The following is a 24,067-nucleotide window of genomic DNA, read 5'->3' as shown; positions in this document are numbered from 1 at the left end:
AAGTCACAATGTCATTTACTGCAATGATTGAGGATCTCATTTTCATTGCATTGCCGAGAGAGTAAACATACAGTACCAGCACAATTAACAGTATGGATATATTTTTCTTGTTTTTTTGTTTGTTTTTCATTCAAATTCAATACTAAAATGTCACATGTTTGGCCCCTGGCTTTACTCTTCCTCCTGTTTGTCCTTCTGTATCTCTTCACCCAGTTACGCTGTCACTGTGCAGGAGTCCTACGCACACCCATTCAATCAGATCTACTACACCAGGTGCACTGACATCCTCAACTGGTTCAAATGCACCAAGCACAGGTGAGGGTCTTCTCATGTTGTGGGTTTGGGTGTCTGCTCTGTTGGTGCTCTTGTGGTCCACTCTGTATCTTATCTTTTTGTCTTAGAGAAGGATCCCAGTAAGAATTAAAATTACATTTTGTGTGTGTGTGTGTGTGTGTGTGTGTGTGTGTGTGTGTGTGTGTGTGTGTGTGTGTGTGTGCATGTGTGTGTGTGCGTGTGTGTGTATGTGCATGTACATAATATGCTCGTTTTTTCTTGTGTTGTGTTTTCAGTCTTCAGACTTGTTTGGGCCATTGCATGTTCGACTCTCAACTTACGGAAATGAGCTATGATAGAGCCATTAGATTTTACAGTTCCATGGTTTTATTGCACTCCGTTCAGCTAAGTGCCCCACACACTAAACATCTCCCCTCAATGTACCACTCCATGTCCTTGAATCTGAAGGCATGCATCCTCATTCCATTTCAGTCTCCAAGGTAGTATTTTACCTCAGAGAAATTTGCATCTGAAGCAGCACTTTTTTGCCAATTCTTATGGCCTCTCCTACCAAGGTCTTTAGGCAGGTGGGTATTGGGATGAGGTGCCCTCCCTGTCTTTCTTCTGTGCTCTTGTTTGAAGCACACTGTGCAACTTCATTCACGTATATAGCTGATATCTTTGAAACACAATATAAGCTTAGCAAGGAGACAAGGAGAAGTGGGAGATAGTGTAAAACAGTATGCAGATGTAGAACGCACTAACAGACTGAATAAAATGCATAAATTAAGACACAGAGAGAGATGAGGACAAAAGGAAATGAAGGAATGCGCTTGGATGCTTATGTACTACTACCTTTAACTGTATGTTGATACTTATCTACTGTGTGTGTGTGTGTGTGTGTGTGTGTGTGTGTGTGTGTGTGTGTTGTAGAATAAGTTACAAAACGGCATATCGGCGGGGCGTGAGAACAATGTACCGGCGGCGCTCTCAATGTTGCCCTGGTTACTATGAGAGTGGAGATCTGTGTGTCCGTAAGTATTGATCCTCCTCTTTGCTGCATATGTATGGGGTTATGTGTGTATTTTGACTAATAAATACACACACACACACACACACGTGTATATATATGTAAGCTTAAGCATTGGTAATACAAAATTACAGTACTATGTGTGAGTATGTTTATTTGCAATGTATGGAAGAAGTTGTATCCTGTGTTGCCCTGTGCAACTCCTTATGCATGTAGTGTTTAGGATATGTTGTCATTCTGCTTATCAACATGTATACAGCAGTAAAATGATGGAATTGGCTACACCAGACATGATAGTGGCAAAATTAGACCAGTCTTTTAAAACTATTTTTACGCTCTAACTATTTTGAGTGCAGTATCCAGGGGCCATCTATGCACAAATGACCCAGAAGTTCATTGTGAGAGTCGGTCGAAGTATGAATATGAACATGAATGAGAAAAAGAAATATGGCGTCATTGACTTCCAGCCCGCCTAGAAATATGGCGTCATTGACTTCCAGCCCGCCTTCTTTACTGTCTTTCACTCTCATTCTCTTGCTCTGTGGCTGTTTTGTTTGAATCTTCTTTAGAACCTTTTCTCTGTTCTACAAGCTGAAATAGTGAAGTTAGTTGTCTCTGTGTGTTCCAAACTAATCCTGTGTGTGTGTGTGTGTGTGTGTGTGTGTGTGTGTGTGTGTGTGTGTGTGTGTGTGTGTGTGTGTGTGTGTGTGTGTGTGTGTGTGTGTGTGTGTGTGTGTGTGTGTTTGTTTGTTTGTTTCTACATATACCACTCAATTTCTTTCCCTTTCCTGTGCCTTCTCAGCAAGTGTGCAGAGAGAGTGTGTGGTGATGCAGTATTGGTTATTCCAGCAGACTATGCGTGTTTTATGGTGGATGAGCAGTTAATGGCTGTCTTCCATTGTCCCCGTCCCCTTTCTTGAAATGTCCTCTTCTCTTCTACCTGCAATGGGTCTCATCTTATATTCATTTCTTATATTTATCTATTTTTACCATAGCCTACCTCTCTTCCTCTGTCCAGCTTTTAAATGCCATACGAGTATGATTCAAGATTTAAGATTCTGCTCCCTTTCATTGCAGAAGTCCCATCACCTTGGTGGTGTGATTGTGCCCATGCCGGGCTACTTAACGGAGCTTACATTAAGCAGAATGGCACAATGATGTTATCCGTAATAGCAATGTGACCCCAGCAGTTCAGGGCAGGGCTAGACTGGGACTGCAGCCAGACCCTCAGGATTAATATCTCTGTTTGTTTTCTCTAAGAGAGTATGGGATGTTTTAGACTCTCAAGGGGCAGTTTGGCTTTCATATTTCTCACCAAGGACACCATCCTTCTGCTGAGAATGCTAATGTCTTCTATCCATTGAAACAGTGCCCTCCACTGGACAGTTCTGTTTCCCCAGTTGTTTCATTTGCTCAGCCGTTGACCCACAGGAGAGCATGGTTAAAGTCTGTCTGAGCTCTCTGTGAACTGAATATTATTCATTCAGGGAAAGCCACTTGTTATTGAAAGTGTTCAAGTAGAGATTTATGAGAGATTATTATCTGTCTAAAGAGAAACATTAACAGGCCATGTTTTGGAAACTTACGAGCAGAACAGAAGGCCGTGCTGTACTCTCCAGCAGTAGTCCATGCCCCAGGAGGCTTCCCTCTTCAGCCCGTTTCGGAGATGGAAGACAGAGAGATGTAGGCCATGACCACTGCTCTATGTAGAATTCCTCAGAGGTTTGTCTGAGATGTCACCATGCCCAAAGACATGACAGCCAGTGCTGTGAGTGACAGTGGCGCCATGATGAAGCACACTTCTGCGCAATAAATGTGTCTGAGATGCTGAGAGTCTGTGTGGATGTGGATGTGTGTTTGCATGCGTGTGGGTGTGGGTGTGAGTGTGTGTCTGTGTGTGTGTGTATGTATGTGTGTGTGTGTGTGTGCATGATGTGTGTGTGTGTGTGTGTGTGTGTGTGTGTGTGTGTGTGTGTGTGTGTGTGTGTGTGTGTGTGTGTGTGTGTGTGTGTGTGTGTGTGTGTGTGTGTGTGTGCATGGTGTGTGTGTGTGTGTGTGCGTGCGTGTGTGTGTGTGTGTGTGTGTGTTTGTGTGTGTGTAACACATATTGAGCTCTTCTGTCCTCTCCCTCAGCGCTGTGTACTGCAGAATGCGCTCATGGCCGCTGTGTGTCTCCTGACACGTGTCAATGTGAACCGGGCTGGGGAGGAGTGGACTGCTCAAGTGGTGAGTGGAGCGATACATTAATGTGCACGCGCACACACAAGCACGCGCACACACACACACACACACACACACACACACATGCACGCGCACACACACATGTACACACACACACACACACACACACACACACACACACACACACACACACACATACATACATTCACAAACACACACACCTACACAGACACATGCATATCTTAGACACAGACGTAACACACATGCATAAACACATTATGGATGTTGTATACAGACAACATGGCTGAGTATTCTTGCAGCAAGTCAGATGATTACCTCTGGCAAACACTGCTTAACATTTGCACACAGTACAAACATGAACACAACATTATATTTCGTAGTAGTGATAGCTCTTCGACAGGTCTATGTTGTGCTACATTGTGCATGGAGCAACTATTGAACATGATATGGGGATGTGTACATGTGGTGAATGCACTGGTTTGATTGTTTTCAGCTGGTTTTAAAGACAACCTTCCCAGGTTGTTTTGGGTTTGTGAGAGTGTGCTTAGGAGATTCTTTGTTTGTCAGCTGTATTATTTAGGGGAAGGTGAAGGAGAAGGTGAATTTATTCAGTAATCAGCAGAATCGGCTGCTGCAGAGAGGGAGATTGAGAGAGGGAGGGAGGGATATGAGGACGGTTGACTTTGTTAATATCTCTGTTAGTCTGATAGCTGGCCGGGGCTAACAGACATTCACACACACACACACACACACACACACACACACACACACACACACACACACACACACACACACAGTGTGTGCCCAGTGACTACCAATCACATGCTATTTAAGGAGAAGCATTAGCTACTGTTTTGACTTTCTCTCACAGAATGAGTGGAGCTGTGTGTGAGACATTGATTTGTTTGGAAACATGCCTGGCAATACTCCTCTGAATGTGTGTGTGTGTGTGTGTGTGTGTGTGAGAGAGAGAGAGAGAGAGAAAGAAAGAAAGAAAGAGAGAGAGAGATAGAGGAGGAGACAGAAAGAAAGAGAGGGTATTTTGTATTTTCACCTGCTGTGCTTGAGCTGGAAGCCTCTGAATGGTCTCCTCTAAAGTTCTGAGAACCTGACAAGCCCTAAAACAAAAAAAGTGTGGGGATAAACTCATTTTGCTCTCTTTCTTGTGCTAATCTCGTTCTCTCAGAACTTGCAAGTATGATTTTCCTATAGGATATCCTACATTTTGCTGTGTATTTGTTTCATTCACCCAAGTCAAAGATGCAACCATTTCTGTTTTTGGTTTGATTTGGTGTACATCTGAAATTCTCAGCCTCATCTCAATGTCTTTGTCATCAGTACTTCAGTGTTCTGTGCCTTAACATTACAGCATTTACGCAAGAGTTCCTATTCCTAACAGCGACACATTTTAGATGCAGAGAAAGCCTTCAAGGGGCACAGTCAGTGTATTGAAACAGCCCTTTTCATAAAAAGAACTTTACATGACACGTGTGACCTTTCCTGAGCTAATATGCATGTTTAAGGTGTTGGCTCTTAGTGGTTGATGCTGTCTTTCTTCAGAGAGCTCACACTGACTTCCGACTGATGACCTTTTTTCCCCTCCAGTGTTGACTTGTAAACTCCTCTGCGCATCTCTTAAAATGTTATGTGTGTGTTTTTGGTGTCTACTATTTACTGTGAGGCTCAGTTGTTTGGTTGCAGTGAGTGGCCATTGGCTTCTTGCTGGGTTGATGGATATATTGGTCTGGGCCTGGGCTTAAGGTCCCTGGTGCACTATAGCAGTTATTAAGCTCTTAAACCCCTCTCTTGGCCAATTTCTGTTTTAATTGTTTTCTTTCACTTTAATTATTAAGGCTCTTGAGGGTGAAAGAATGTTTCAAATTCTAGCATATTGAAATTGTGACTGGTAGCTTACAGTGTTATATTAATATGTGTTGGCATATTGCTAGTAAGCTGTCAGTGGTGTTCATTTCAGTGCATGTCTGATTAGCTCCTTTGGAGAGCACTGGAGACGCTGGACCCAAGGTACATCCTGCTTTAACAATGCTTTTGGTTACAGGAATTTGTATTATTTATTTGTGTAACTATGAAATTGCACTCTGAATATTCAAGTCATCGTCACTTGTGCCTCAAAAACTGGCACAAGTCATCATCAATATTTGTTGCAGTCATTGAGTTTTTTTTTTTATTTAAAGGCCTTTTTGAGGTGATCTTGTATTTGTTATATTTACATGAATGGATTCATGAGATTTTTTTTAATCAACTGCAACAATAGGCCATTAGCTTTTCTGACGAGTTTAATTTGTAGACAAATAGGCCTTCAGTTGTCTATACCGTTGATGCATTTTCACAGCCTAGATTTCTAGTTCACCTGTGCTTGTGTTGTGTGTGCTAGGGGAGAGGGAGAGAGAGGAGGAGGATAAACAAAGAGAGATAAATGCAATGTCCTTTTGTTTCTCTCTTTCTCTTAAGGCCCATTCACACCAAGAACGATAACGATAACTATAACTATAACCATAACAATAAAAGTGTTCACACTGAACAACGATAAACAAAGTCTCTCATTGTGTTAATAAATGTGAGGGCTAAAATTTGATGGGTTCTGATTGGCTATTAGCATTTTATCGTTGTGAAAATCGCTCTGAAAGTGATCCCCAACGATATCGTTCTTCATGTCGTTATCGTTATAGTTTATGTGTGAACGTCGTCATTCATATTAACGAGAACGATATTTATTTATAGTTATCGTTATCGTTATCGTTTTTGGTGTGAATGGGCCTTTACTCTCTATCCCCAGCAATGAGTTTTCTGTGGCTTTGGATGCATTAGGGAATAATTCATGGACCCTGCCTTCATGGGCTTGCGGAATATAGTTGACCTGTCATAAGTGCTGAATTCACTGAAGGTGTGTGTGTGTGTGTGTGTGTGTGTGTGTGTGTGTGTGTGTGTGTGTGTGTGTGTGTGTCTTTCGAGAGCAAGGGGACTCCGAGTTGCTGAGATGAGAACTGGAGATCCACCCTGCAGTGCTGTGCTGCCCCAACTTTCTCCTTTGTTTTTTTACTTCCCATCACTCAATCAGTCCGTCTGCACTCTGCTCACACACACACACACACACACACACACACACACACACACAGACACACAGACACACAGACACACACATACACTGAGTCACATATACACACACACACACATACACAAACACACACGCGGACACACAGACACACACACACACACACACACACACACACAGTCACATATACACACACACACACACACACGCACACACACACATGATCTTCCCTGAGATGGAGTGCTGTCACCCATCTGCATCAGTGTCTGGATCAATCCCTGTCCCATCGACCATCTCTAGGCAGTGAAATATGCCACACACTAATTAAAATTATTAATTAAAAATAGGAAATCGATGAATGTGAATTAAACGCAACAGCGATCTGTTTTATTTGGTTGACTTCTGTCTCAGGAGCAGCTTCGCCTGACTGCTGGTGACCTCTCAAAGTCTTCTGGAAGTTTCATGTACTCCTATCTCACTTCTTACTTCCTCTCTCTCTCTCTCTCTCTCTCTCTCTCTCTCTTTCTTTCTTTCTTTCTTTCTTTCTTTCTTTCAGTCACACCCATTTTTCACAGCCAATAGTTACAAGTAAGATTTGTTTGAAATGAGACAGACAGACAGACATTCCTGGACACACATAGGAGTGATCCGAGCGGCGCTGTAGCAGGCAGCTCACTGCGCCGGGATTAGTGTGTGCTTCACCTCACTGTGTGTTCACTGTGTGCTGAGTATGTTTCACTAATTCACGGATTGGGATAAATGCAGAGACCAAATTTCCCTCACGGGATCAAAAGAGTATCTATACTTAAACTTACTTACTGATTTGGAATTCATATTAGAAAGTGGCTGTGGCAAGAGTTCTTCTGCGTAATGGGGATTTCTTTTCTGTGACATTAAGAATTGTGTTTTACTGTTTGTTGTTAATGATTTTATATTGTTTGTAGTCATGATTTTATATTATGTGTAGCTGCTTTTGGTGTATGTTTGCATGCTGAGAGATTCTGATTTTGTTTTAGCATTGGTTGGTATCTTTTCCATATGCAGTATATGTGTGTTATTATATCACTTGTGTAGTTTTGGACTTGCTGAAGCTTATTGTTCTTTCAACAATGTAGTGCCTTGTGCAGAGTATGTGTGTGTTTGTGTGTGTTTGTGTTTGTGTGTGTGTGTGTGTGTGTGTGTGTGTGTGTGTGTGTGTGTGTGTGTGTGTGTGTGTGTGTGAGTGTGCTGTGAGCAAAGTACTTGTGCTTTGTAAGCCCAGCTCTGACATACCCTCAGGTCTCAGTAGAGTTGTGGTGTCTGGCCTGCTGTGTGCCGCCCTTCACGCCTATGAGATTATATCCTGGGAGTGTCCCCGTAACTGGACCCTCTTCCCTCAGCTCTAAAGCTGCTTTGGCTCAGAAAGGGAGAGAGAGAGAGAGGGGGGGAATGAGTGGTTCAAGCTCACTGCTGGAATCCCCTCCTGACTGAAGCCTCTTCTGAAGAAAGCTTTTCATGTCACAGCCAGGCAGAGTTCGCACACACAGCCCACTGAAGTGGCCGACTCTCATGCATTATTGCAGGAAGTGAAGTCACTGTCAAGTCCCTCCGCTGAGGGTTCTCTAGGACTCTTCCTTCAAGAGTCTTTTTCTGTCTTAAGCTTCCCAGCGTTCTCTCTATCTTCTCCTTCATCTGATCTGTCTCTCTCTCCCCCCTCCCCCTCCTGCACACGTTCACTTCTTTTACCCTTGAGGGAGTTCCAGCCCTGTTTGTGTTCATCCCAGAATGTTATGTTAGAGGTTTTTTATATGTAATTTATTGAGCTTAAGTGACACAGTACATACTGTACATCCACAAAACACGCAGCAAGAGACTGTAACAATGCTCCCTTTTTATTGTTTTTTTTCTCACCCCTTCTCTGAGAACCCACCCCCTAACAACAACAAACAACAAAAGATGGCAAAACAAAACACACACTATGGGGGAAATAAGGTCAAATAAAATGAGGGATAAATAAGCTAAAAGGTACAGTGAGTAAACTGTGAGAAAACAAGCTATAACGATGGTGGTACAAATCAGAGGGACTTCTAATTATGCATTATCCAATCTAGCATTGCATTTTCCGCAAGGTACAATATCCAAAGAGTCTGAGGGACAATACAATGTTCCAAACCTCTAATAGAAAGCCTCTCCAGTTTTAGAATATGTTGATCCTTTTTGATCCTCCAGTCATAACATAGGGTCAAAGCTGCGTCCAGTTGGACAGTTCCAGTCACCTGATCAGCAGGGTGCAGAAGTCCATGGTATGTTGTATCTCAGCTGAGAGGTCTTTGTTTTTTGAGATAATAAAGGAAATGTTTTGTTCTGGCACTGTAACACTTTAATATGTATACAATTGCTGAACTATTTCAGATCACATTAGGGCAAGCTTTTAGAAGATGTCTGCATTATATGCAGATGCCTAATATAACCCACAATTCCCATAAAATTCCATATGATTTTATTGTTCAGCAGTAAAAGCACTTCAAACTGATCAAATCATATACAGTACATATATACTGTTAATTAATACCACATTGAATCATTTTCAAATCACTAAACTGAGTCGATGTATGACATGGAGCCTGTGAGATCATGATAATACACACAATTTTCCCCACTGGCCTCTAGAATGAATGTCAACATTGCTGCCATCTTACGGAGGGCAACACCAGGTGGTAAATTAATGGAAGTCAATTGAGAAAAAAAAACATATTTTCCTCGGCATAAATAGTGTTTGAATAATCCATTTTAAAATGTAGTTTATCTACCTTTCAAAAAAAAAAAACATTCATGGCCATCAGTTGAAAAAAGTATGAGTTTGAGGGCTTTGTAGCCCAAAACTCTTGCAGCTGCTCATTAACCTCTGTTCTTTTGCTGGTAAGTGTACATTAGCTCATATGTGGTGGCTGCATTGACATATTCCACCTAATATAACTTAACACACAATGCAGTATCTAGTCTACAACTTGTCGGTTTCTATGTGTGAGGTGAACAGAATAAAATAGAATATATTATAGAATAGAATGGAATAGAATAGAATAGGCTTTGGACTACGTTCTATCAAGGAGTCCCCAGACAGTGGAGTTTCTCAGTCCTCTGAAGGAAAAGAAATGGCTGGATAAAACCTGCACATATCAAAATACATATAGTAAAATATTCTGTTATAAAAAGAGTTTCTGTCATATTGGATTGCATTATTAGAAACAATACCACTGTGTGAGGGACATATTGCACAATTGTGCTCACAAGTAAGATCAGAATGATTTTGAATGCCCTCATCTTGGCCTGATTGCCCCTCTCTCTCCCTCCATCCCCAGGTTGGGGTTGTTTCAGAGCTCTGAGGACTGCCAAAAAGCAGAACAGTTTCACCACAATCAGAACCATAATCAAACTTGGAAATGTATACCAAACAGACGTTATGGCAAAGCTCAAACTACAGGCTAGGGTTATTAGCCAGACCACAGTTGAGCATACCATCTTGTACCCGCCAGTGCTTTGTATTTTTAGAAAAACTACAGGGTAGACCACAGCCATAAGACGCTCCACACAAATGGAGGTCTGAAACAGGGGACGCCCAGACAGTAACAAGCCATAGAATAAATATGCTGCACGTTGCAGTATATTATGGAAATATGTACACCGGACAAATGGGTTAAACAGTGATAGTATTCCCGCTACAATTTCACACAGAGACAAATTCAGTTCGAAAAAGCAGGATACTAGAGTCTGTGCAGGATCCACAAGGATAAGCCATGTCATGTAGCTGTTCAGAGGGATGCCTATGAAACTGATGGCAACAACTGCTATATCAAAAATTAGGAACTGGCAGAATTCACTTGTAATGTTCGTGTGGGACAGAGAGGAGAATGCTGTAACGTTGGATGTGGACATCTTTACTCAAGTTGCTGTTCAGCTGATGATATATCTGTAGTAACATCAAAATAAAATGAAAGGACAAAGATACTTAGAATATAAACACAACTGTCTGTGCAACCAAGAACATTTAAAAGTCTGATAATACATTTGTCTAATGCAGATCCTTGTAAGGGATTGCCCATTACTGTATATTCAAAGCACCTATATGTGTTTTCCTTGAAAGATCACTCAGGATCAGATTAAATTTAGATTATCATCAGATTTTGTTTGTTTTTGTACCCAAAATAATATGCTGTTCTCTGTTGAATTGCAATGACATGGCATGTCCATTACATTTGCTTTACCATACACAGAATTGTATGAACGCAGAGGGGTGAAAATCCTGACATCACATTTACATTCCATTATTTTGTAACTATTATTTTGCAAAATCTGATAAACAAATCAAGCTTCACTCATTATTATACATATATTTGGCTTTCAGATAGAAATCAAGCATCATTCTTACCGAGGCAATACCATCTGACACAAGATGTTGGGTGGCCTGATGTGCTGATCACAATGTACAATGAATGTACTGAATGGCGCTGCTATGCACAAGAGTGCATGTTTCGAGAGTGGAGAACCTATTGGTTGTGGTTTTAAAATAACACCTGCAATGCAAATGCTGTGTCAGAGTAGAGCAATGACAGATACTGACCATCTGGGTCCCACAACTAGTATTACAGGGCATCACTCATGTCTGACAGGACAGGAGGCTGAAGGTCACAACGATGTCAGCATATAATTGTGACACCGTCACATTAATTTAAGTGTTCCTTTACATTTATTATTGCACAGAACATTACCTTGATTTCCTATAATGTTTATGTATGAGGAATGATATTCATATGTATATCTGTGTAATATATGTATTGTCCACTGTGGTTTTGGTAAGAATGTGGGGTGTCTCTTTGAGGCCTCAGCCGCCCGCGATTGCTATGACCACGCATACAAGCTTACTTAGGTGGGTGCGTCAGGTGTTTGGGGGTGGAGAGATTCAGCAAGTGCAGGTTGTTTGCTGCAGCCACATAGATATAAAGCTAGTTCCCTTGGGTTTGAGAGCTCTTAAAACACGTCTTAAGAGACTGCTTTAATGGTGGAGAGGAGAGAACATAGACTGTACCTCATACGCGCGTCTCCAGCAAGAGGACGTGCCCGGACCCCAAACTTCAACTTCGCGTGTTAACGTTACCCGACGTTCAACGGATCTGGTGAGATCTATCTCGTTTGAGTATTTTTTGGCGTGGTATACCACTGAATCAGCGCTTGACCTTTTGCCTTTGTTGTTGTGGATTATTTATTTTTCGCTGCGTTCCCGACAGAGGATTATTTTCGCGGCCTACCTGTTTCCTGGTTGAAATATAAAGACTATAGCGCGATCCTGGGAAAGACCTGAAGTTTTCCTTTAGTTTGGACTTTTAGTTTAATTTTGTGGACTGAGACAAAGGGGGATTCAAGTATTGTGTGGTTGCACGGGATAATTGGTGTAATAATAATAAACTGCGCTAAGCGCGTCATTCAATTCAACTGTTTGGTGCGTCTTTTCTTTTTGTTCAGCGCCGTCTGAATATTTGTTGGTTGCTGTGTGCTTTATTAACGGCAGTATACCTGCTCTTATGCATATGTGTTTGTGTAATAAGGCAAAAAGTATTTGTGACAGTATTGAAGTGTTTCGTTATTCTCGATTACTACTTTCATTCCCAAGAACCCCTTGCGCGTTTATAGTAACACAGCTGTTTAAAAAGGACGTAAAGGGCTGATTGTTACAAATGGTGGCCCGTACGGGGAATGAAATGTAATTTTTTGACTTTGCTTTATTGTTACTATAGTGCGGTGAATATTGTCTGCTGCTGTTAACTTGTAATCATATCCTGTATATTGCTGAACACACAAAAAGCAATAATTGTATATACACTACACTGCTTTGCATTGAATATTAAGCACTGTTTATTACGGAAAAGGGGAGATATGTATCAAGAAAGTGGTCCAGCTCTAATTGAGCTTGACGAATCCCAGGACGAAATCTCTGAGCATGGCACCGGGCTTCTACACCTGCATCAGGGCACGGGCCTAGTGAACCGCACCATGAACCAAGGGGAGATGCATGGGTCACTAGAAGAAATCCTGTGGGGGAAGTAACATCACTAATTAGTTCACTTTACCTATCAGACCCAGAAGAGAATGAACAAAGCATTGGAGATGAGGGAAACACATCTTACCTCACACTTCCTGCTCTCACAACCATTACCACCGACTTAGGTTCAGTCATGGACAGACTAAATACGCTGGAGACTGACTTCAGAGATTCTGTTAATAGTGCCTTGAACAGAGAAGCAGGTATAAGGAGTTATGTGGACTGAAGTGTTGAGGTGCTTGAGCAATGCATGATAACAACACTGAAACAGTTTGAGGAAAAATTAGTGGAGTGCTTACAAAGGCGTGATGAAAAATGGAAAGCAGAAATTGAACGGCTGAAGCGCGCCAGCCTTGTTGCTCTCCCGAGGCCTTATCCACGCACGGGAGCTACTATTCTTCCACCTCATAGCCGCTCCACTCCTGCTCAAGTTTCCTATGGTGTTCCATTGGCACCTTGTTACTCCAGTGCGTTCACACAAACTCATGCTTCTCTTAGCACGGCAGGGCCTGTTATGACCCCGGCTATCAGTGGCATCACTCCTCTTCTCACCAACGTGACCACTCCTGACATGGCAGCTAGTTCTGACAGTGCTGTGCAGCCCTCTTCTCCTCATGTTCATGAGCTCATTCCAAGCCAACCAGCTCATAGTGTGGTAGGTGCCCAGCTTCAGACACCCTTCACGGGAGCACTGTCTCAGCCACCTACACAGCCTTTTACACTAAGCACAAGCCTCTCACCTCTTTTGAGTGCTTCAGGTAGCCAACCCACCCTCAGACCTGCTGTGGTTTATTCCAGGCCAGCTATACAGATGGAGTTTCCTTCTTTTAGTGGGTCCAGGGAAGTGGCCGATGTTCTTAATTTTGTTGATCGCTGCAAAACGTTTTTTGCAGTGCGGCCATTGTCTGATGCAGAGCTGATAGGCGCCCTGTCCAACACGCTTAAAGGGCCAGCACATAGCTGGTGGATGGTGGCGAAAAACAATGTGCACAACTGGCCTGAGTTTAAGAACGCCTTTAAGGATGCCTTCCTCCCTCCTGATTACCTCACCGAGGTAGAAGAAAAGCTACGGGACATGGTACAGTTGCCAGATCAGTGTCTGAGGGATTTTGCTTACGACTACCGTGCTCTGTGTCTGCGGTGGAAACCAGACATCACAGAGACTGAGTTGGTGCGCAAGATCCTGAACAACTGCAACCCTCGAATAGCTGGCTGTCTCAGGGGCACCGTCACAAATGTGGACCAGCTGGTTCAGATTGGCACCCTGGTGGAGAAAGACTGCAGCTCATCTAAAGAGTACTGGGGAAAGGTGGACCAGCAAAAGGCCAAGGAGAAGGGCTTAAAGAAGACCCAGGACAAGGGGCCTTCTAAGGATGCCAGGAAACCTGCTGATGTGGTGACGGTAGTGCAGCTGGGACGGAAGCCTTCAGTGGTGCTCCTCCATGTCCCAATTGGAGTGAGGGGAAAGCAGTGCCATGCTGTGTTCGACACTGGATGCACGTACTCACTCATGCAGCAGAGTGTCTGGCTGGAGCTGGCTCGTGACGGTGAGCGACTGAAGCCGAGTGATAACCAAAGCTTTGCCCTGGCCAATGGAAAGACTTATGGTGCTGTGGGAAAGACACAGATTTTGTACACCTGGCATGAGGTGATATGGGCTCTGGAGACATTTATCATGGCTGACAACCACCTGGCTTTCCCGATCATCCTAGGCTTGGACTTTCTTAGCAAAACCTCCACCATCATCAATATGGGAGACCAGACCTATGGAGTGAAGGGACCCAGGGGCTATACTTTCCATCCTTTTCTGTCTCACCCGCTAGAGGGAACATTGAGGCAGGAGCCTGAAGCTCGTTCCAATGCCAGCTTATATGTAGCTGTTCCCTGCCCAGGCTCATTGGGTCCATTTCCATCATTGGGAGTGGCGCCTCCTGTTTTTCCAGACCACCCTCCAGAGGTCAGGAAACTGTTCCAGGCCTGGCCCATGGTATGCTCTGGGACACTAGGCAAGACCAGAGTTGAGGAACACCGGATCTTCACCACTGACGAGGTGCCTGTCCGCTGCAGGGCATACAGGGTGTCGCCCTTCAAGCGGCAGATCATCGCTGACCATGTGGAGCAGATGCTCAAGGATGGCATTATTGAGCCATCACAGTCTGCCTGGGGTGCTCCGGTGGTCTTAGTCAAGAAGCCAGATGGCTCCATTCGATTTTGTGTAGATTTTCGGCGTCTCAATGCCAAAACCCACCCAGACGCCTACCCCATGCCTCTGATCCACGAGCTATTGGAGTCTATGCACGGTGCAGCAGTCTTCAGCACCCTTGACCTGAAATCTGGCTATTGGCAGGTCGCCATGTCCGCAGACAGTAAGGCCAAGACAGCCGTGATAACACCCATGGGCCTCTACCAGTTCAGGTGTATGCCATTTGGGCTCATGAATGCCGGAGCCACGTTTCAGCGGCTAATGGAGTGTAATGTGTGTACATTGACGATGTCATAGTCTTTTCGCCTACGCCTGAACAACATCTCCGGGATCTGCACGCCGTCCTAGGGAAGCTCCATAAGGCTGGCCTGACACTTAATCTTAAGAAGTGTGCCTTTTTCCGGCAGGAGCTGAAGTTCTTGGGCCACGTAGTTTCGGACAAGGGCGTGCAGGTGGATCCAGAAAAGACTCTGGCAGTGACCATGTATCCACCGCCCACTAACATCAAGACCCCCCAGCGTTTCTTAGGCCTTGTGGGGTGGTACCACAAATTTATTGACCATTTCGCAGACCTGGCTGCTCCCTTGAATCGGCTGAAGAGGAAGGATGTAGAGTGGGTCTGGTCAGAGGAATGTCAGCACAGTTTTGATCAGCTGAAGAGGGCACTGGTGGACGCACCTATCCTCATGCAGCCTGACACCTCCCTGCCGTTTGAAGTCCACACGGATGCCAGTGATGTGGGTTTGGGGGCTGTGCTGGTGCAGAGAACAGCTGAAGGGGAGATGGTGACGCCCACGCATCCAGGGGTTGCGTGGTGCAGAGTGCAATTACTCCACCTCTGAAAAGGAGTGTCTTGCAGTCGCCTGGGCTGTTGAGAAGTGGAGGCACTACCTTGAGGGGGGCGGAGTTCACTATACACACAGACCATGCTGCCTTGACCTGGGCCTTCAATTGTCCGAAAACCTCCTCTCGCCTGACTCGCTGGATCCTGCGACTCCAACAGTTTAAATTCAAAGTCCAGTACAGGAAAGTGCCTGATGCCCTGTCCCGAGCTGTTACACCTCCCTCTTCAGCTGCAGTCTGTGTGTTGGCGAATGCCTCAGATTCCTCCGATCTGCCCTCTTCCCTGACTGAAATAGGGAAGGCACAAGAAGAGGATTCAGAGGTCACAGACCTAGCCAAAGAGGCAGACACCCTTAGTAGGCCGGACAGGATAGGCTTCACAAAGTTGCAAGGCCTCCTGTATCGACGGTCACCTGTGAAGGAAGGGGGGGAAAAATATCAGCTGGTCGTCCCAAGTCTCTTGTGCCTGTCTTTCTGGCCTACTTCCATGATCATCCTCTGAGTGGGCATCTGGGCAGGTTGAAAACACTCCTGAGGATCCTGGCCTCATGCAGCCTACTCCAGTGGAGGACCCTTGGGAAAAGCTGGGGATGGACCTCATGGGGCCCTTTCCCCGCAGCAAAAAAGGCAACACCTTCCTTCTCGTCCTGGTGGATTACTTCACAAAATGGGTCGAGATGTTCCCTTTAAAAGATGGCAAGGCACACTGCATTGTGTCCGTTTTAAAGGATGAAATCTTCACCCGCTTTGGTGTCCCACGGGAGTTGGTCTCGGACCGGGGGCCGCAGTTCACTGGCCATGAAATAGCTAACCTCTGCAAGACCTGGGGAGTGACGCAGAAATTCACCACCAGTTATCACCCCCAAGCCAACCTCACGGAGCGGTCCAACCGGTCCATCAAGACAATGATTGCGTCATATGTGGGGGACCAACATAAGAACTGGGACCAGTGGATCAGGGAGTTCCGTTTCGCCATCAATGCTGCCCATCATGAAACCACAGGCCGCACACCTGCAGAGCTGGCACTCGGAAGGACCCTGAAGGGTCCACTGGAGAGACTCATCAGTTCACCTCCTACGCCACAACAGTCACCATACACACTCCTGGAGAGACAAAAACAAATGAATGAGCAAATCAAGAAGAGAGTTGAGGCGTGTCAGTCCAGACAAGCCAGGTATTACAATACCCACAGGAGAGGTGCACAACTCCTGCCGGGAGACCTGGTCTGGGTCCGTACTCACCCACTCTCTAAAGCATCAGAAAACTTCTCATCGAAGTTTGCGCCCAAGTGGTCAGGTCCAGCTACTGTGATGAGAAAACTAGGCCCCATCAATTACCGTATACAGTGGAATGACCAGGACAAAAAAATGGACACTGTTAATGTGGTCAACCTGAAGCCCTACTTCGGGGTTCTGGCCCCGATGCCTCCGGCTGGGGGGGGGTGATCTGTGACACCGTCACATTAATTTAAGTGTTCCTTTACATTTATTATTGCACAGAACATTACCTTGATTTCCTATAATGTTTATGTATGAGGAATGATATTCATATGTATATCTGTGTAATATATGTATTGTCCACTGTGGTTTTGGTAAGAATGTGGGGTGTCTCTTTAAGGCCTCGTCACCTACGATTGCTATGACCACGCATACAAGCTTACTTAGGTGGGTGCGTCAGGTGTTTGGGGGGGGTGGAGAGATTCAGCAAGTGCAGGGTGTTTGAATGCGTGGCGCCAGTATTGTTTGCTGCAGCCACATAGATATAAAGCTAGTTCCCTTGGGTTTGAGAGCTCTTAAAACACGTCTTAAGAGACTGCTTTAATGGAGGAGAGGAGAGAACATTGTGCAACTGCATAGACTGTACCTCATACGCGCGTCTCCAGCAAGAGGACGTGCCCGGACCCCAAACTTCAACCCGGCGTGTTAACGTTGCCCGACGTTCAACAGATCTGGTGAGATCTATCTCGTTTGAGTATTTTTTGGCGTGGTATACCACTGAATCAGCTTGACCTTTTGCCTTTGTTGTTGTGGATTATTTATTTTTCGCTGCGTTCCCGACAGAGGATTATTTTCGCGGCCTACCTGTTTCCTGGGATCCTGGGAAAGACCTGAAGTTTTCCTTTAGTTTGGATTTTTAGTTTAATTTTGTGGACTGAGACAAAGGGGGGGGGGGGATTCAAGTATTGTGTGGTTGCACGGGATAATTGGTGTAATAATAATATACTGCGCTTGCCGCCATTCAATTCAACTGTTTGCGCGTCTTTTCTTTTTGTTCAGCGCCGTCTGAATATTTGTTGGTTGCTGTGTGCTTTATTAACGGCAGTATACCTGCTCTTATGCATATGTGTTTGTGTAATAAGGCAAAAAGTATTTGTGACAGTATTGAAGTGTTTCGTTATTCTCGATTACTACTTTCATTCCCAAGAACCCCTTGCGCGTTTATAGTAACACAGCTGTTTAAAAAGGACGTAAAGGGCTGATTGTTACATAATTATGACCGCCGCTAGTGAAGCGGTCATATAGGGATTGTCAAAGTTTTTTTTTTTTTTTTTTTTTCCCGAACCACCGGGGCACATGAAATTTGGCGGGTATGTAGTCCCACTAGACTTTTACGGAAAAAATTGTTTGGTCCCCGGGGGCCACTCCCCTCCCCCCCGCGCTGGGCCCCCCGAAACCCAAAAAATGCATTTTTTCCTAAATAACTACCTGAACCGTGATGAAGATTCTTATGGAACAGTATGTTGGTCTCAAGGGCCCACATCAACCTATCCCATAATCACTCATTTGTGATTTGCACCCCCCCCCCCCAGTAAAAAATGAAAATGCAATATCATTCTGCTTTAATCGCCCCTCTCTTCAGTTAAGATGTTCAGAACTGCACTAAACCTTCATTTAACAGTTTCAGAGTCATTGGAATGGTTATATGACTTTTTTCGGGTTGAATGGTGGCCGTCTCGCTTCCCCCTAGCGCCTGTGAGCGGAAAAACCACCCTTGCAACTGCGGGCCGGCGGGCTGACGGCCTCAGTGTCAGGAAGTATAACGAGAGGAAGTATAACGAATTGCTTTACTGCATTCAAATACACATACACGCCAGGCACCGGCTAGAAAAAGGTAGCGATGGAGTTGGAGACATTAGTCATGACAGAGCCAGCGAAAAAGAAGCAAAAACCGAGAAAACAGTAAGGAAATTCTGCATAGTTTACCTTTAACCTGACATTCTCTGGGGGTATGCCAAGTTTCGTAGAATTTCATCCATGAGGGGGTCTAAAAAAATTAAGTTATTTGTACATTTAGGATTAAAGGAACACCAAATATTCATCATAATAATTTGGCTGCATTTCCAGTATTGGCGTCACATAGTCGTTTGTCCACCAGATGGCGCATCGTTGTAGTGAGACGTAATTTTGTTGGAAGTTAATCTGAATTAGATTGGAAAGACACTACGCTTCCTACAAGGACAAGACTGTAGTTTACCGCAGAGAACGTCTAATAAGGGTAGGATGATTTCTACATGACACGTAATTCCCATTTCTTCTTGAAGCCGAAATAAATCTGAGACTTTTTATCGGACATGCTTGGTTTTTACTGCAGGTAGGCTATGTTAATATTAAAATTATATCAATAGCCTAGAGTAGGTAAAATAATGTTACTGTTAGCATTGGTTGAGTGATGGAGGCCAATTTGATTATTGATGTATTTGTAGAAAACCATAAATGCAGTTATGCTACCAAGCAAATTGATAACAGCACTAATTGTATCTTTCGACTGTCATCTCATTTGCTTATGACCATAACCTAGGCTACTAACAGGAGCTAAGTGAGTTAGCCATAACACGTATAGTACTGTATACTGTATATATACTTTTTTGATCCCGTGAGGGAAATTTGGTCTCTGCATTTAATCGGTGAATTAGTGAAACACAAACAGCACACAGTGAGGTGAAGCACACACTAATCCCGGCGCAGTGAGCTGCCTGCTTCAACGGCGGTGCTCGGGGAGCAGTGAGGGGTTAGGTGCCTTGCTCAAGGGCACTTCAGTCGCGGCCCACTGGTCGCGGCTCGAACCGGCAACCCTCCGGTTACAAGTCCAGAGTGCTAACCAGTTGGCCACGGCTGCCCATTAGAATTTGTTTCCACCCAGTTCGCTACATGATGGTTTTCTAATGGAAAATATATAGGCTACCTGAAAGAACCTGTCTATGATGCATCCTAAACACCGGGCTGGGACATTTCTGCTCATAGTCTCAAAAAGGCTCTAAGTCAACGTTCATTCCCAAGCACCCATATAGGCTACTTCAATCCTCTATTTTCAAAGGTGATTCAAGTAAGGAAGAGCATGGCTCAAAGTAAAGTAACTAGGACTGAAACTACATAAATTGGTCAAAGTGAATAATTTGTGTCAACTTCGCAAGAATGTAGATTTATTAACGCACCCGTGATGATCTACATTTAAACCAAATGTTTTAGAGCGCACGTTGAGAGATGTATCCAGAGCAGGGCTGTACCTACACATATTTGTTGCACGTGCTACAAAAATCATTCTTTGCGATGGATGATTTAGTACCAACATTACACCGGTCCGATACAGTTTTGCCTATGGCTATGTAACCTGCGTTGTGTTGAACCTGCGAAATTCAGCCCTGCACACGCTCGGAATCGAACCCGCGAACAGCAGCACCTCAGATCGGGAGGCGAGCGTGCTAACATTTGAGCCAATAGCCCAGGCTACTGGCTCACATGCCAGCAGCACTCTTGAGGCGTCGGGGAGTGAGGTTTACCAACATTCCACAAGCACAGCTAAGCTAGCTGGCATCCGTTACAGCTATACCGTGAGAATGAGATGCTTTTTGTTTGTTCGAAGTGCGTGTTTAGGGTGTGAGAGGGGAGTCGATGTGCTTTGATTCCAGCTTGGTAGTTGTAGTCTATGCGATTAAAAAACACGTGTGTGTGAAGTATCCAAACAATGATAACGCTTTCATTATGGCTGCTTTAGCCACAGACCTTGAGCACAGCTGCGTGAAATGTATTAGGCTACTACTGATATGCAAAACTATTAACTTTTTGCCAAGAGGTGGCAGCTTAAGTCCGCTTAACCCTCATGTTATCCTTGGGCAACGTTTAACATCATAAAATATATGGTTCAATTTTTTTTTTTTGCTTCATGTTTCATGAATTTTCCTCAATTGAAGGGTACAACAGAGTTAGCATGAAATTTGTACAATAATTTGTTTTCAATGTCCTGTACAAATAGTATGTACATTGATGTTCCTTGGGGTCAGTTTGACCCCAGCTGTATGAAACATAGGATACATGAATATTTGACACATTATGGATATTATTATTTGAATAGTATGAGAACATATTGTTATTATTATTATTATTATTATTATTATTATTACATACACAAGTACATATTACATATAAGTCATTTTGGCAGGACTGTATAAGTCAAAAGGGGAAGCAACAGCAAGCCTTTGGGCTGCTGACACTGGATGGGCAATATTGTCAGCCAGGGTTCCAAGGTTCATAAAGGGGTGTGGGGGGGTGGGATTGTTTTGTAGGGCTTTTGATGGTGGTTATTACACTCTTGTTAGATACCTGTCACAAGAGAAATGGGTAACAATATTAATTATAATCATTTTCTGAAGGTTTATTTAGCTGGGGTCAAATTGACCCCAAGGATAAAGAGTGTCGGTAAGATTTGAGAATAACACAAGGGTTAAAAAAACATATTAGGCCACTGAATTAGTTTAGTCCAGTTATATGTACAACCACAAACAGCACATGTCTCTGAGATCCGTAGTGACATCTCTCATGATGGTTTGCAACTTTACACAGTAAATAATAATCCGAAAAATACTTTGCCTCTTGGCTAATTAGCACACAAAATACTACTTCTTATACATCTCATACTTATACTACTCATACTACTTCCACTACTACTCCTACTACTTACTGTATGTATAGGGAGGGTCAATGGGCATTTGTCAGGGTTGGCTTGCAGGGTAGTTTCCCTGTTGTGTGAAGGTAGAGGAGAGGCTGAAAGAAACCTGTAAGTATCATTATGGAAAGAACAATGTTATAGTTTAAGATCTTCATCTCATAGCTGACTTTTCTCTAGAGGATCACTAGCAGGGACAGTATTGTAGCCAAAATTATTTTAAAGACTTTCATCCTGGCATGGTTGGCTCCCTCTCCCTCTTCTCTCTCCTGGACCAGGCTTTGTCAGGGCCCGTAGGATGACCCAAGAACAGAACAGCATCACTAGGAAGAAAGCTATGTTGACAGTGAACCTCCGTACAACATATTAAAAGAAAGTCCTAACTTGCAATTTTCTATCAGCCAGCCTAGAGCAAAAACCACCAGCCTGTATCTCAGTGGTTTGTACTTTAAAAAGAGCACAGGTTTTAACACAGCTAGATAGTGCTTCACAGGTCTGGAACAGGGGACAGCCAGTGAACAAGAATACTGTCAAAGAAGTACACACATTCCAGGAGAAACTGCTGCACAAATGGATACACTATTGATCCCAAGCTGAAGAGAATGTGATGTGGCCAAGTTTAGAGCAAATAATTCAGAACTCCTGCTCCAGTGCTCCAGTTCCTGCTCCAGTGATGATCAACCATATCACACAGATGTGTAGCGATAAGCCAATTAAGAAATTGATGGCCAGAGCAACAGCATTCAGATTTTGAATAATAGTAGGTTGTCAGTGTCATATGTGTGAATCTGGAACATGACTGTCAGGATGTTCCCTTCATTAGAACACAGATTATAGCTCTGGAAAAATAATTGAAATCCATATATCAGCACAGTGCATACTCACTGGATGCACTCTATGAAAAGTCAAGTCAAGTCAAGTCAAGTCAGTTTTATTTGTATAGCGCATTTAACATGCACAGAGTGCAACCCAAAGCGCTCCACATATAAGACATTGTCATTGACACATAGACTAACAAAGACAATAGCGGACGGAGCGGCATAGTCGCCAGCGTACCCGTGACACCAAGACATAGAACTACATTTAAGAAATAACAAACGCAAAAAATGCCGGACGGAGCAGCGTAGTCGCCAGCGTACCCGTGACACCAAGACATACAAGACAGACAACAAACAAATTAATAAATAAAATAAATAAAAAATAAAAATAAAATTAGTCTAATTTCCAACCGGCTGAAAATGTCCAAGGGCAATGATGACTTGCGTGAAACTGCGCACAGCTGTGTCTCCACAACCGATGCAACACCAACAAAGTTCTTTACACTCACTGGCAGTCTGGAGATAACGTGAACGTTAGGCCTTGTTAGTCTGGAGATCACTGGAAGCATACCAGTCCAAAAGTCGTGGGCCATCTTGTAGATCAGCAACTCGGTGGACTTAGCTGCTATAACCGCGACAGTTTGTTGGTCCGTAATGCAGAGTTCTTCAACGTTAACGTTAACGTTAGTCTGCTCAATCCAGACTCCAGGCAGTTGGCATGGCAGCTCACAGGTCAGAAACAGCTCGGCCTCAGCAGATCCTCAGCAGATCTGTTCCCCCGACCAGACAGAGTAGCTCCAGATGGATGGGAAAAAATAACGTAAATAAAGAGAGAAACATTTAACTAAAAGACAAATCAATACAAAAAAATAAACATGACATTACAGAAAATTACAAAATAAACATAACATTACATAAAAAAAACAAACAAAAACATGATGCCAGATGGAGCGGCGTGTCTCGCCAGCGTCCCCGTAACCTAGCAACAATGTGTAGTATGATATATGACAATGTGATAATGAACTAGGAGTAACACATTTGAGGGTGTCTTACACAATAGGTATTGATGGTAATTTTCATGTACCCCAGTTATCTTGAAACTCAGTCAGGATGAATGGTCAATCAGGAAACAGGCTTTATTCTTTACAATGATGTGCATCAAGGGAGAGCCACAAGTTTCACCAAGAGGATTCACCCGTATCTCTAACTACACAGAGGTGTATACTAACTTTATGTTACAAACAAAAGAAGGAGTGACCTCTAGGTCCAACCCAGTTTGAATATGCAATAGAAAGGGAGGATGAGGATTAGGCCTTCATCAGGTCTGGTCAGCTTGTATTGTCTTTTAATTAAAACTACCCCCTTTCCTGGGAAGTTCCTCAGAGGCCTGGCCCCTCACTGTGTCTACAAACAATAACATTTCACACCTGGTGATAGGCAAAAGGCCTAGACTGGCTTTCATTGAATTCAAGGATAAACAAAGGATGCTTGCATAGGACAAGGACAGGAGAAATACAGTAGACTATAATGCTTATTCACAATTCTTTCAAATCCCCCTTTTCAAGCCCTTAAAGACTTGAACATCTAAACTTGCTTACATAAATGATGAATC

General features: G+C 43.7%; 1 protein-coding gene and 1 long non-coding RNA gene across 2 annotated transcripts in view; one reads left to right on the top strand and one right to left on the bottom strand.

Annotated features, from left to right (window-relative positions):
* LOC125307290 (multiple epidermal growth factor-like domains protein 11) overlaps positions 1–24,067 on the top strand; it is a 128,518-nt gene that overhangs the window by 1,935 nt on the left and 102,516 nt on the right. Inside the window, exons 2-4 of the mRNA XM_048263186.1 lie at positions 214–315; positions 1,207–1,307; positions 3,437–3,529. Of these exons, the coding sequence (XP_048119143.1) occupies positions 1,247–1,307; positions 3,437–3,529 (154 nt within the window). The 5' untranslated portion in view covers positions 214–315; positions 1,207–1,246. The remainder of the gene's footprint in view (positions 1–213; positions 316–1,206; positions 1,308–3,436; positions 3,530–24,067) is intronic.
* Positions 12,441–13,438, bottom strand: LOC125307291. The gene is made up of 3 exons (XR_007195681.1): positions 12,951–13,438; positions 12,737–12,837; positions 12,441–12,641 (listed from the first exon to the last, which is right to left on the bottom strand). It is a non-coding gene; the product is annotated as an uncharacterized LOC125307291 (long non-coding RNA).

The sequence above is a fragment of the Alosa alosa genome, chromosome 14 (assembly GCF_017589495.1).
Source record: "Alosa alosa isolate M-15738 ecotype Scorff River chromosome 14, AALO_Geno_1.1, whole genome shotgun sequence".
Classification (NCBI taxonomy): Eukaryota; Metazoa; Chordata; class Actinopteri; order Clupeiformes; family Clupeidae; genus Alosa; species Alosa alosa.
Note: the sequence above shows the minus strand (reverse complement) of the source record. Positions and strands in the feature narration are given on the sequence as shown.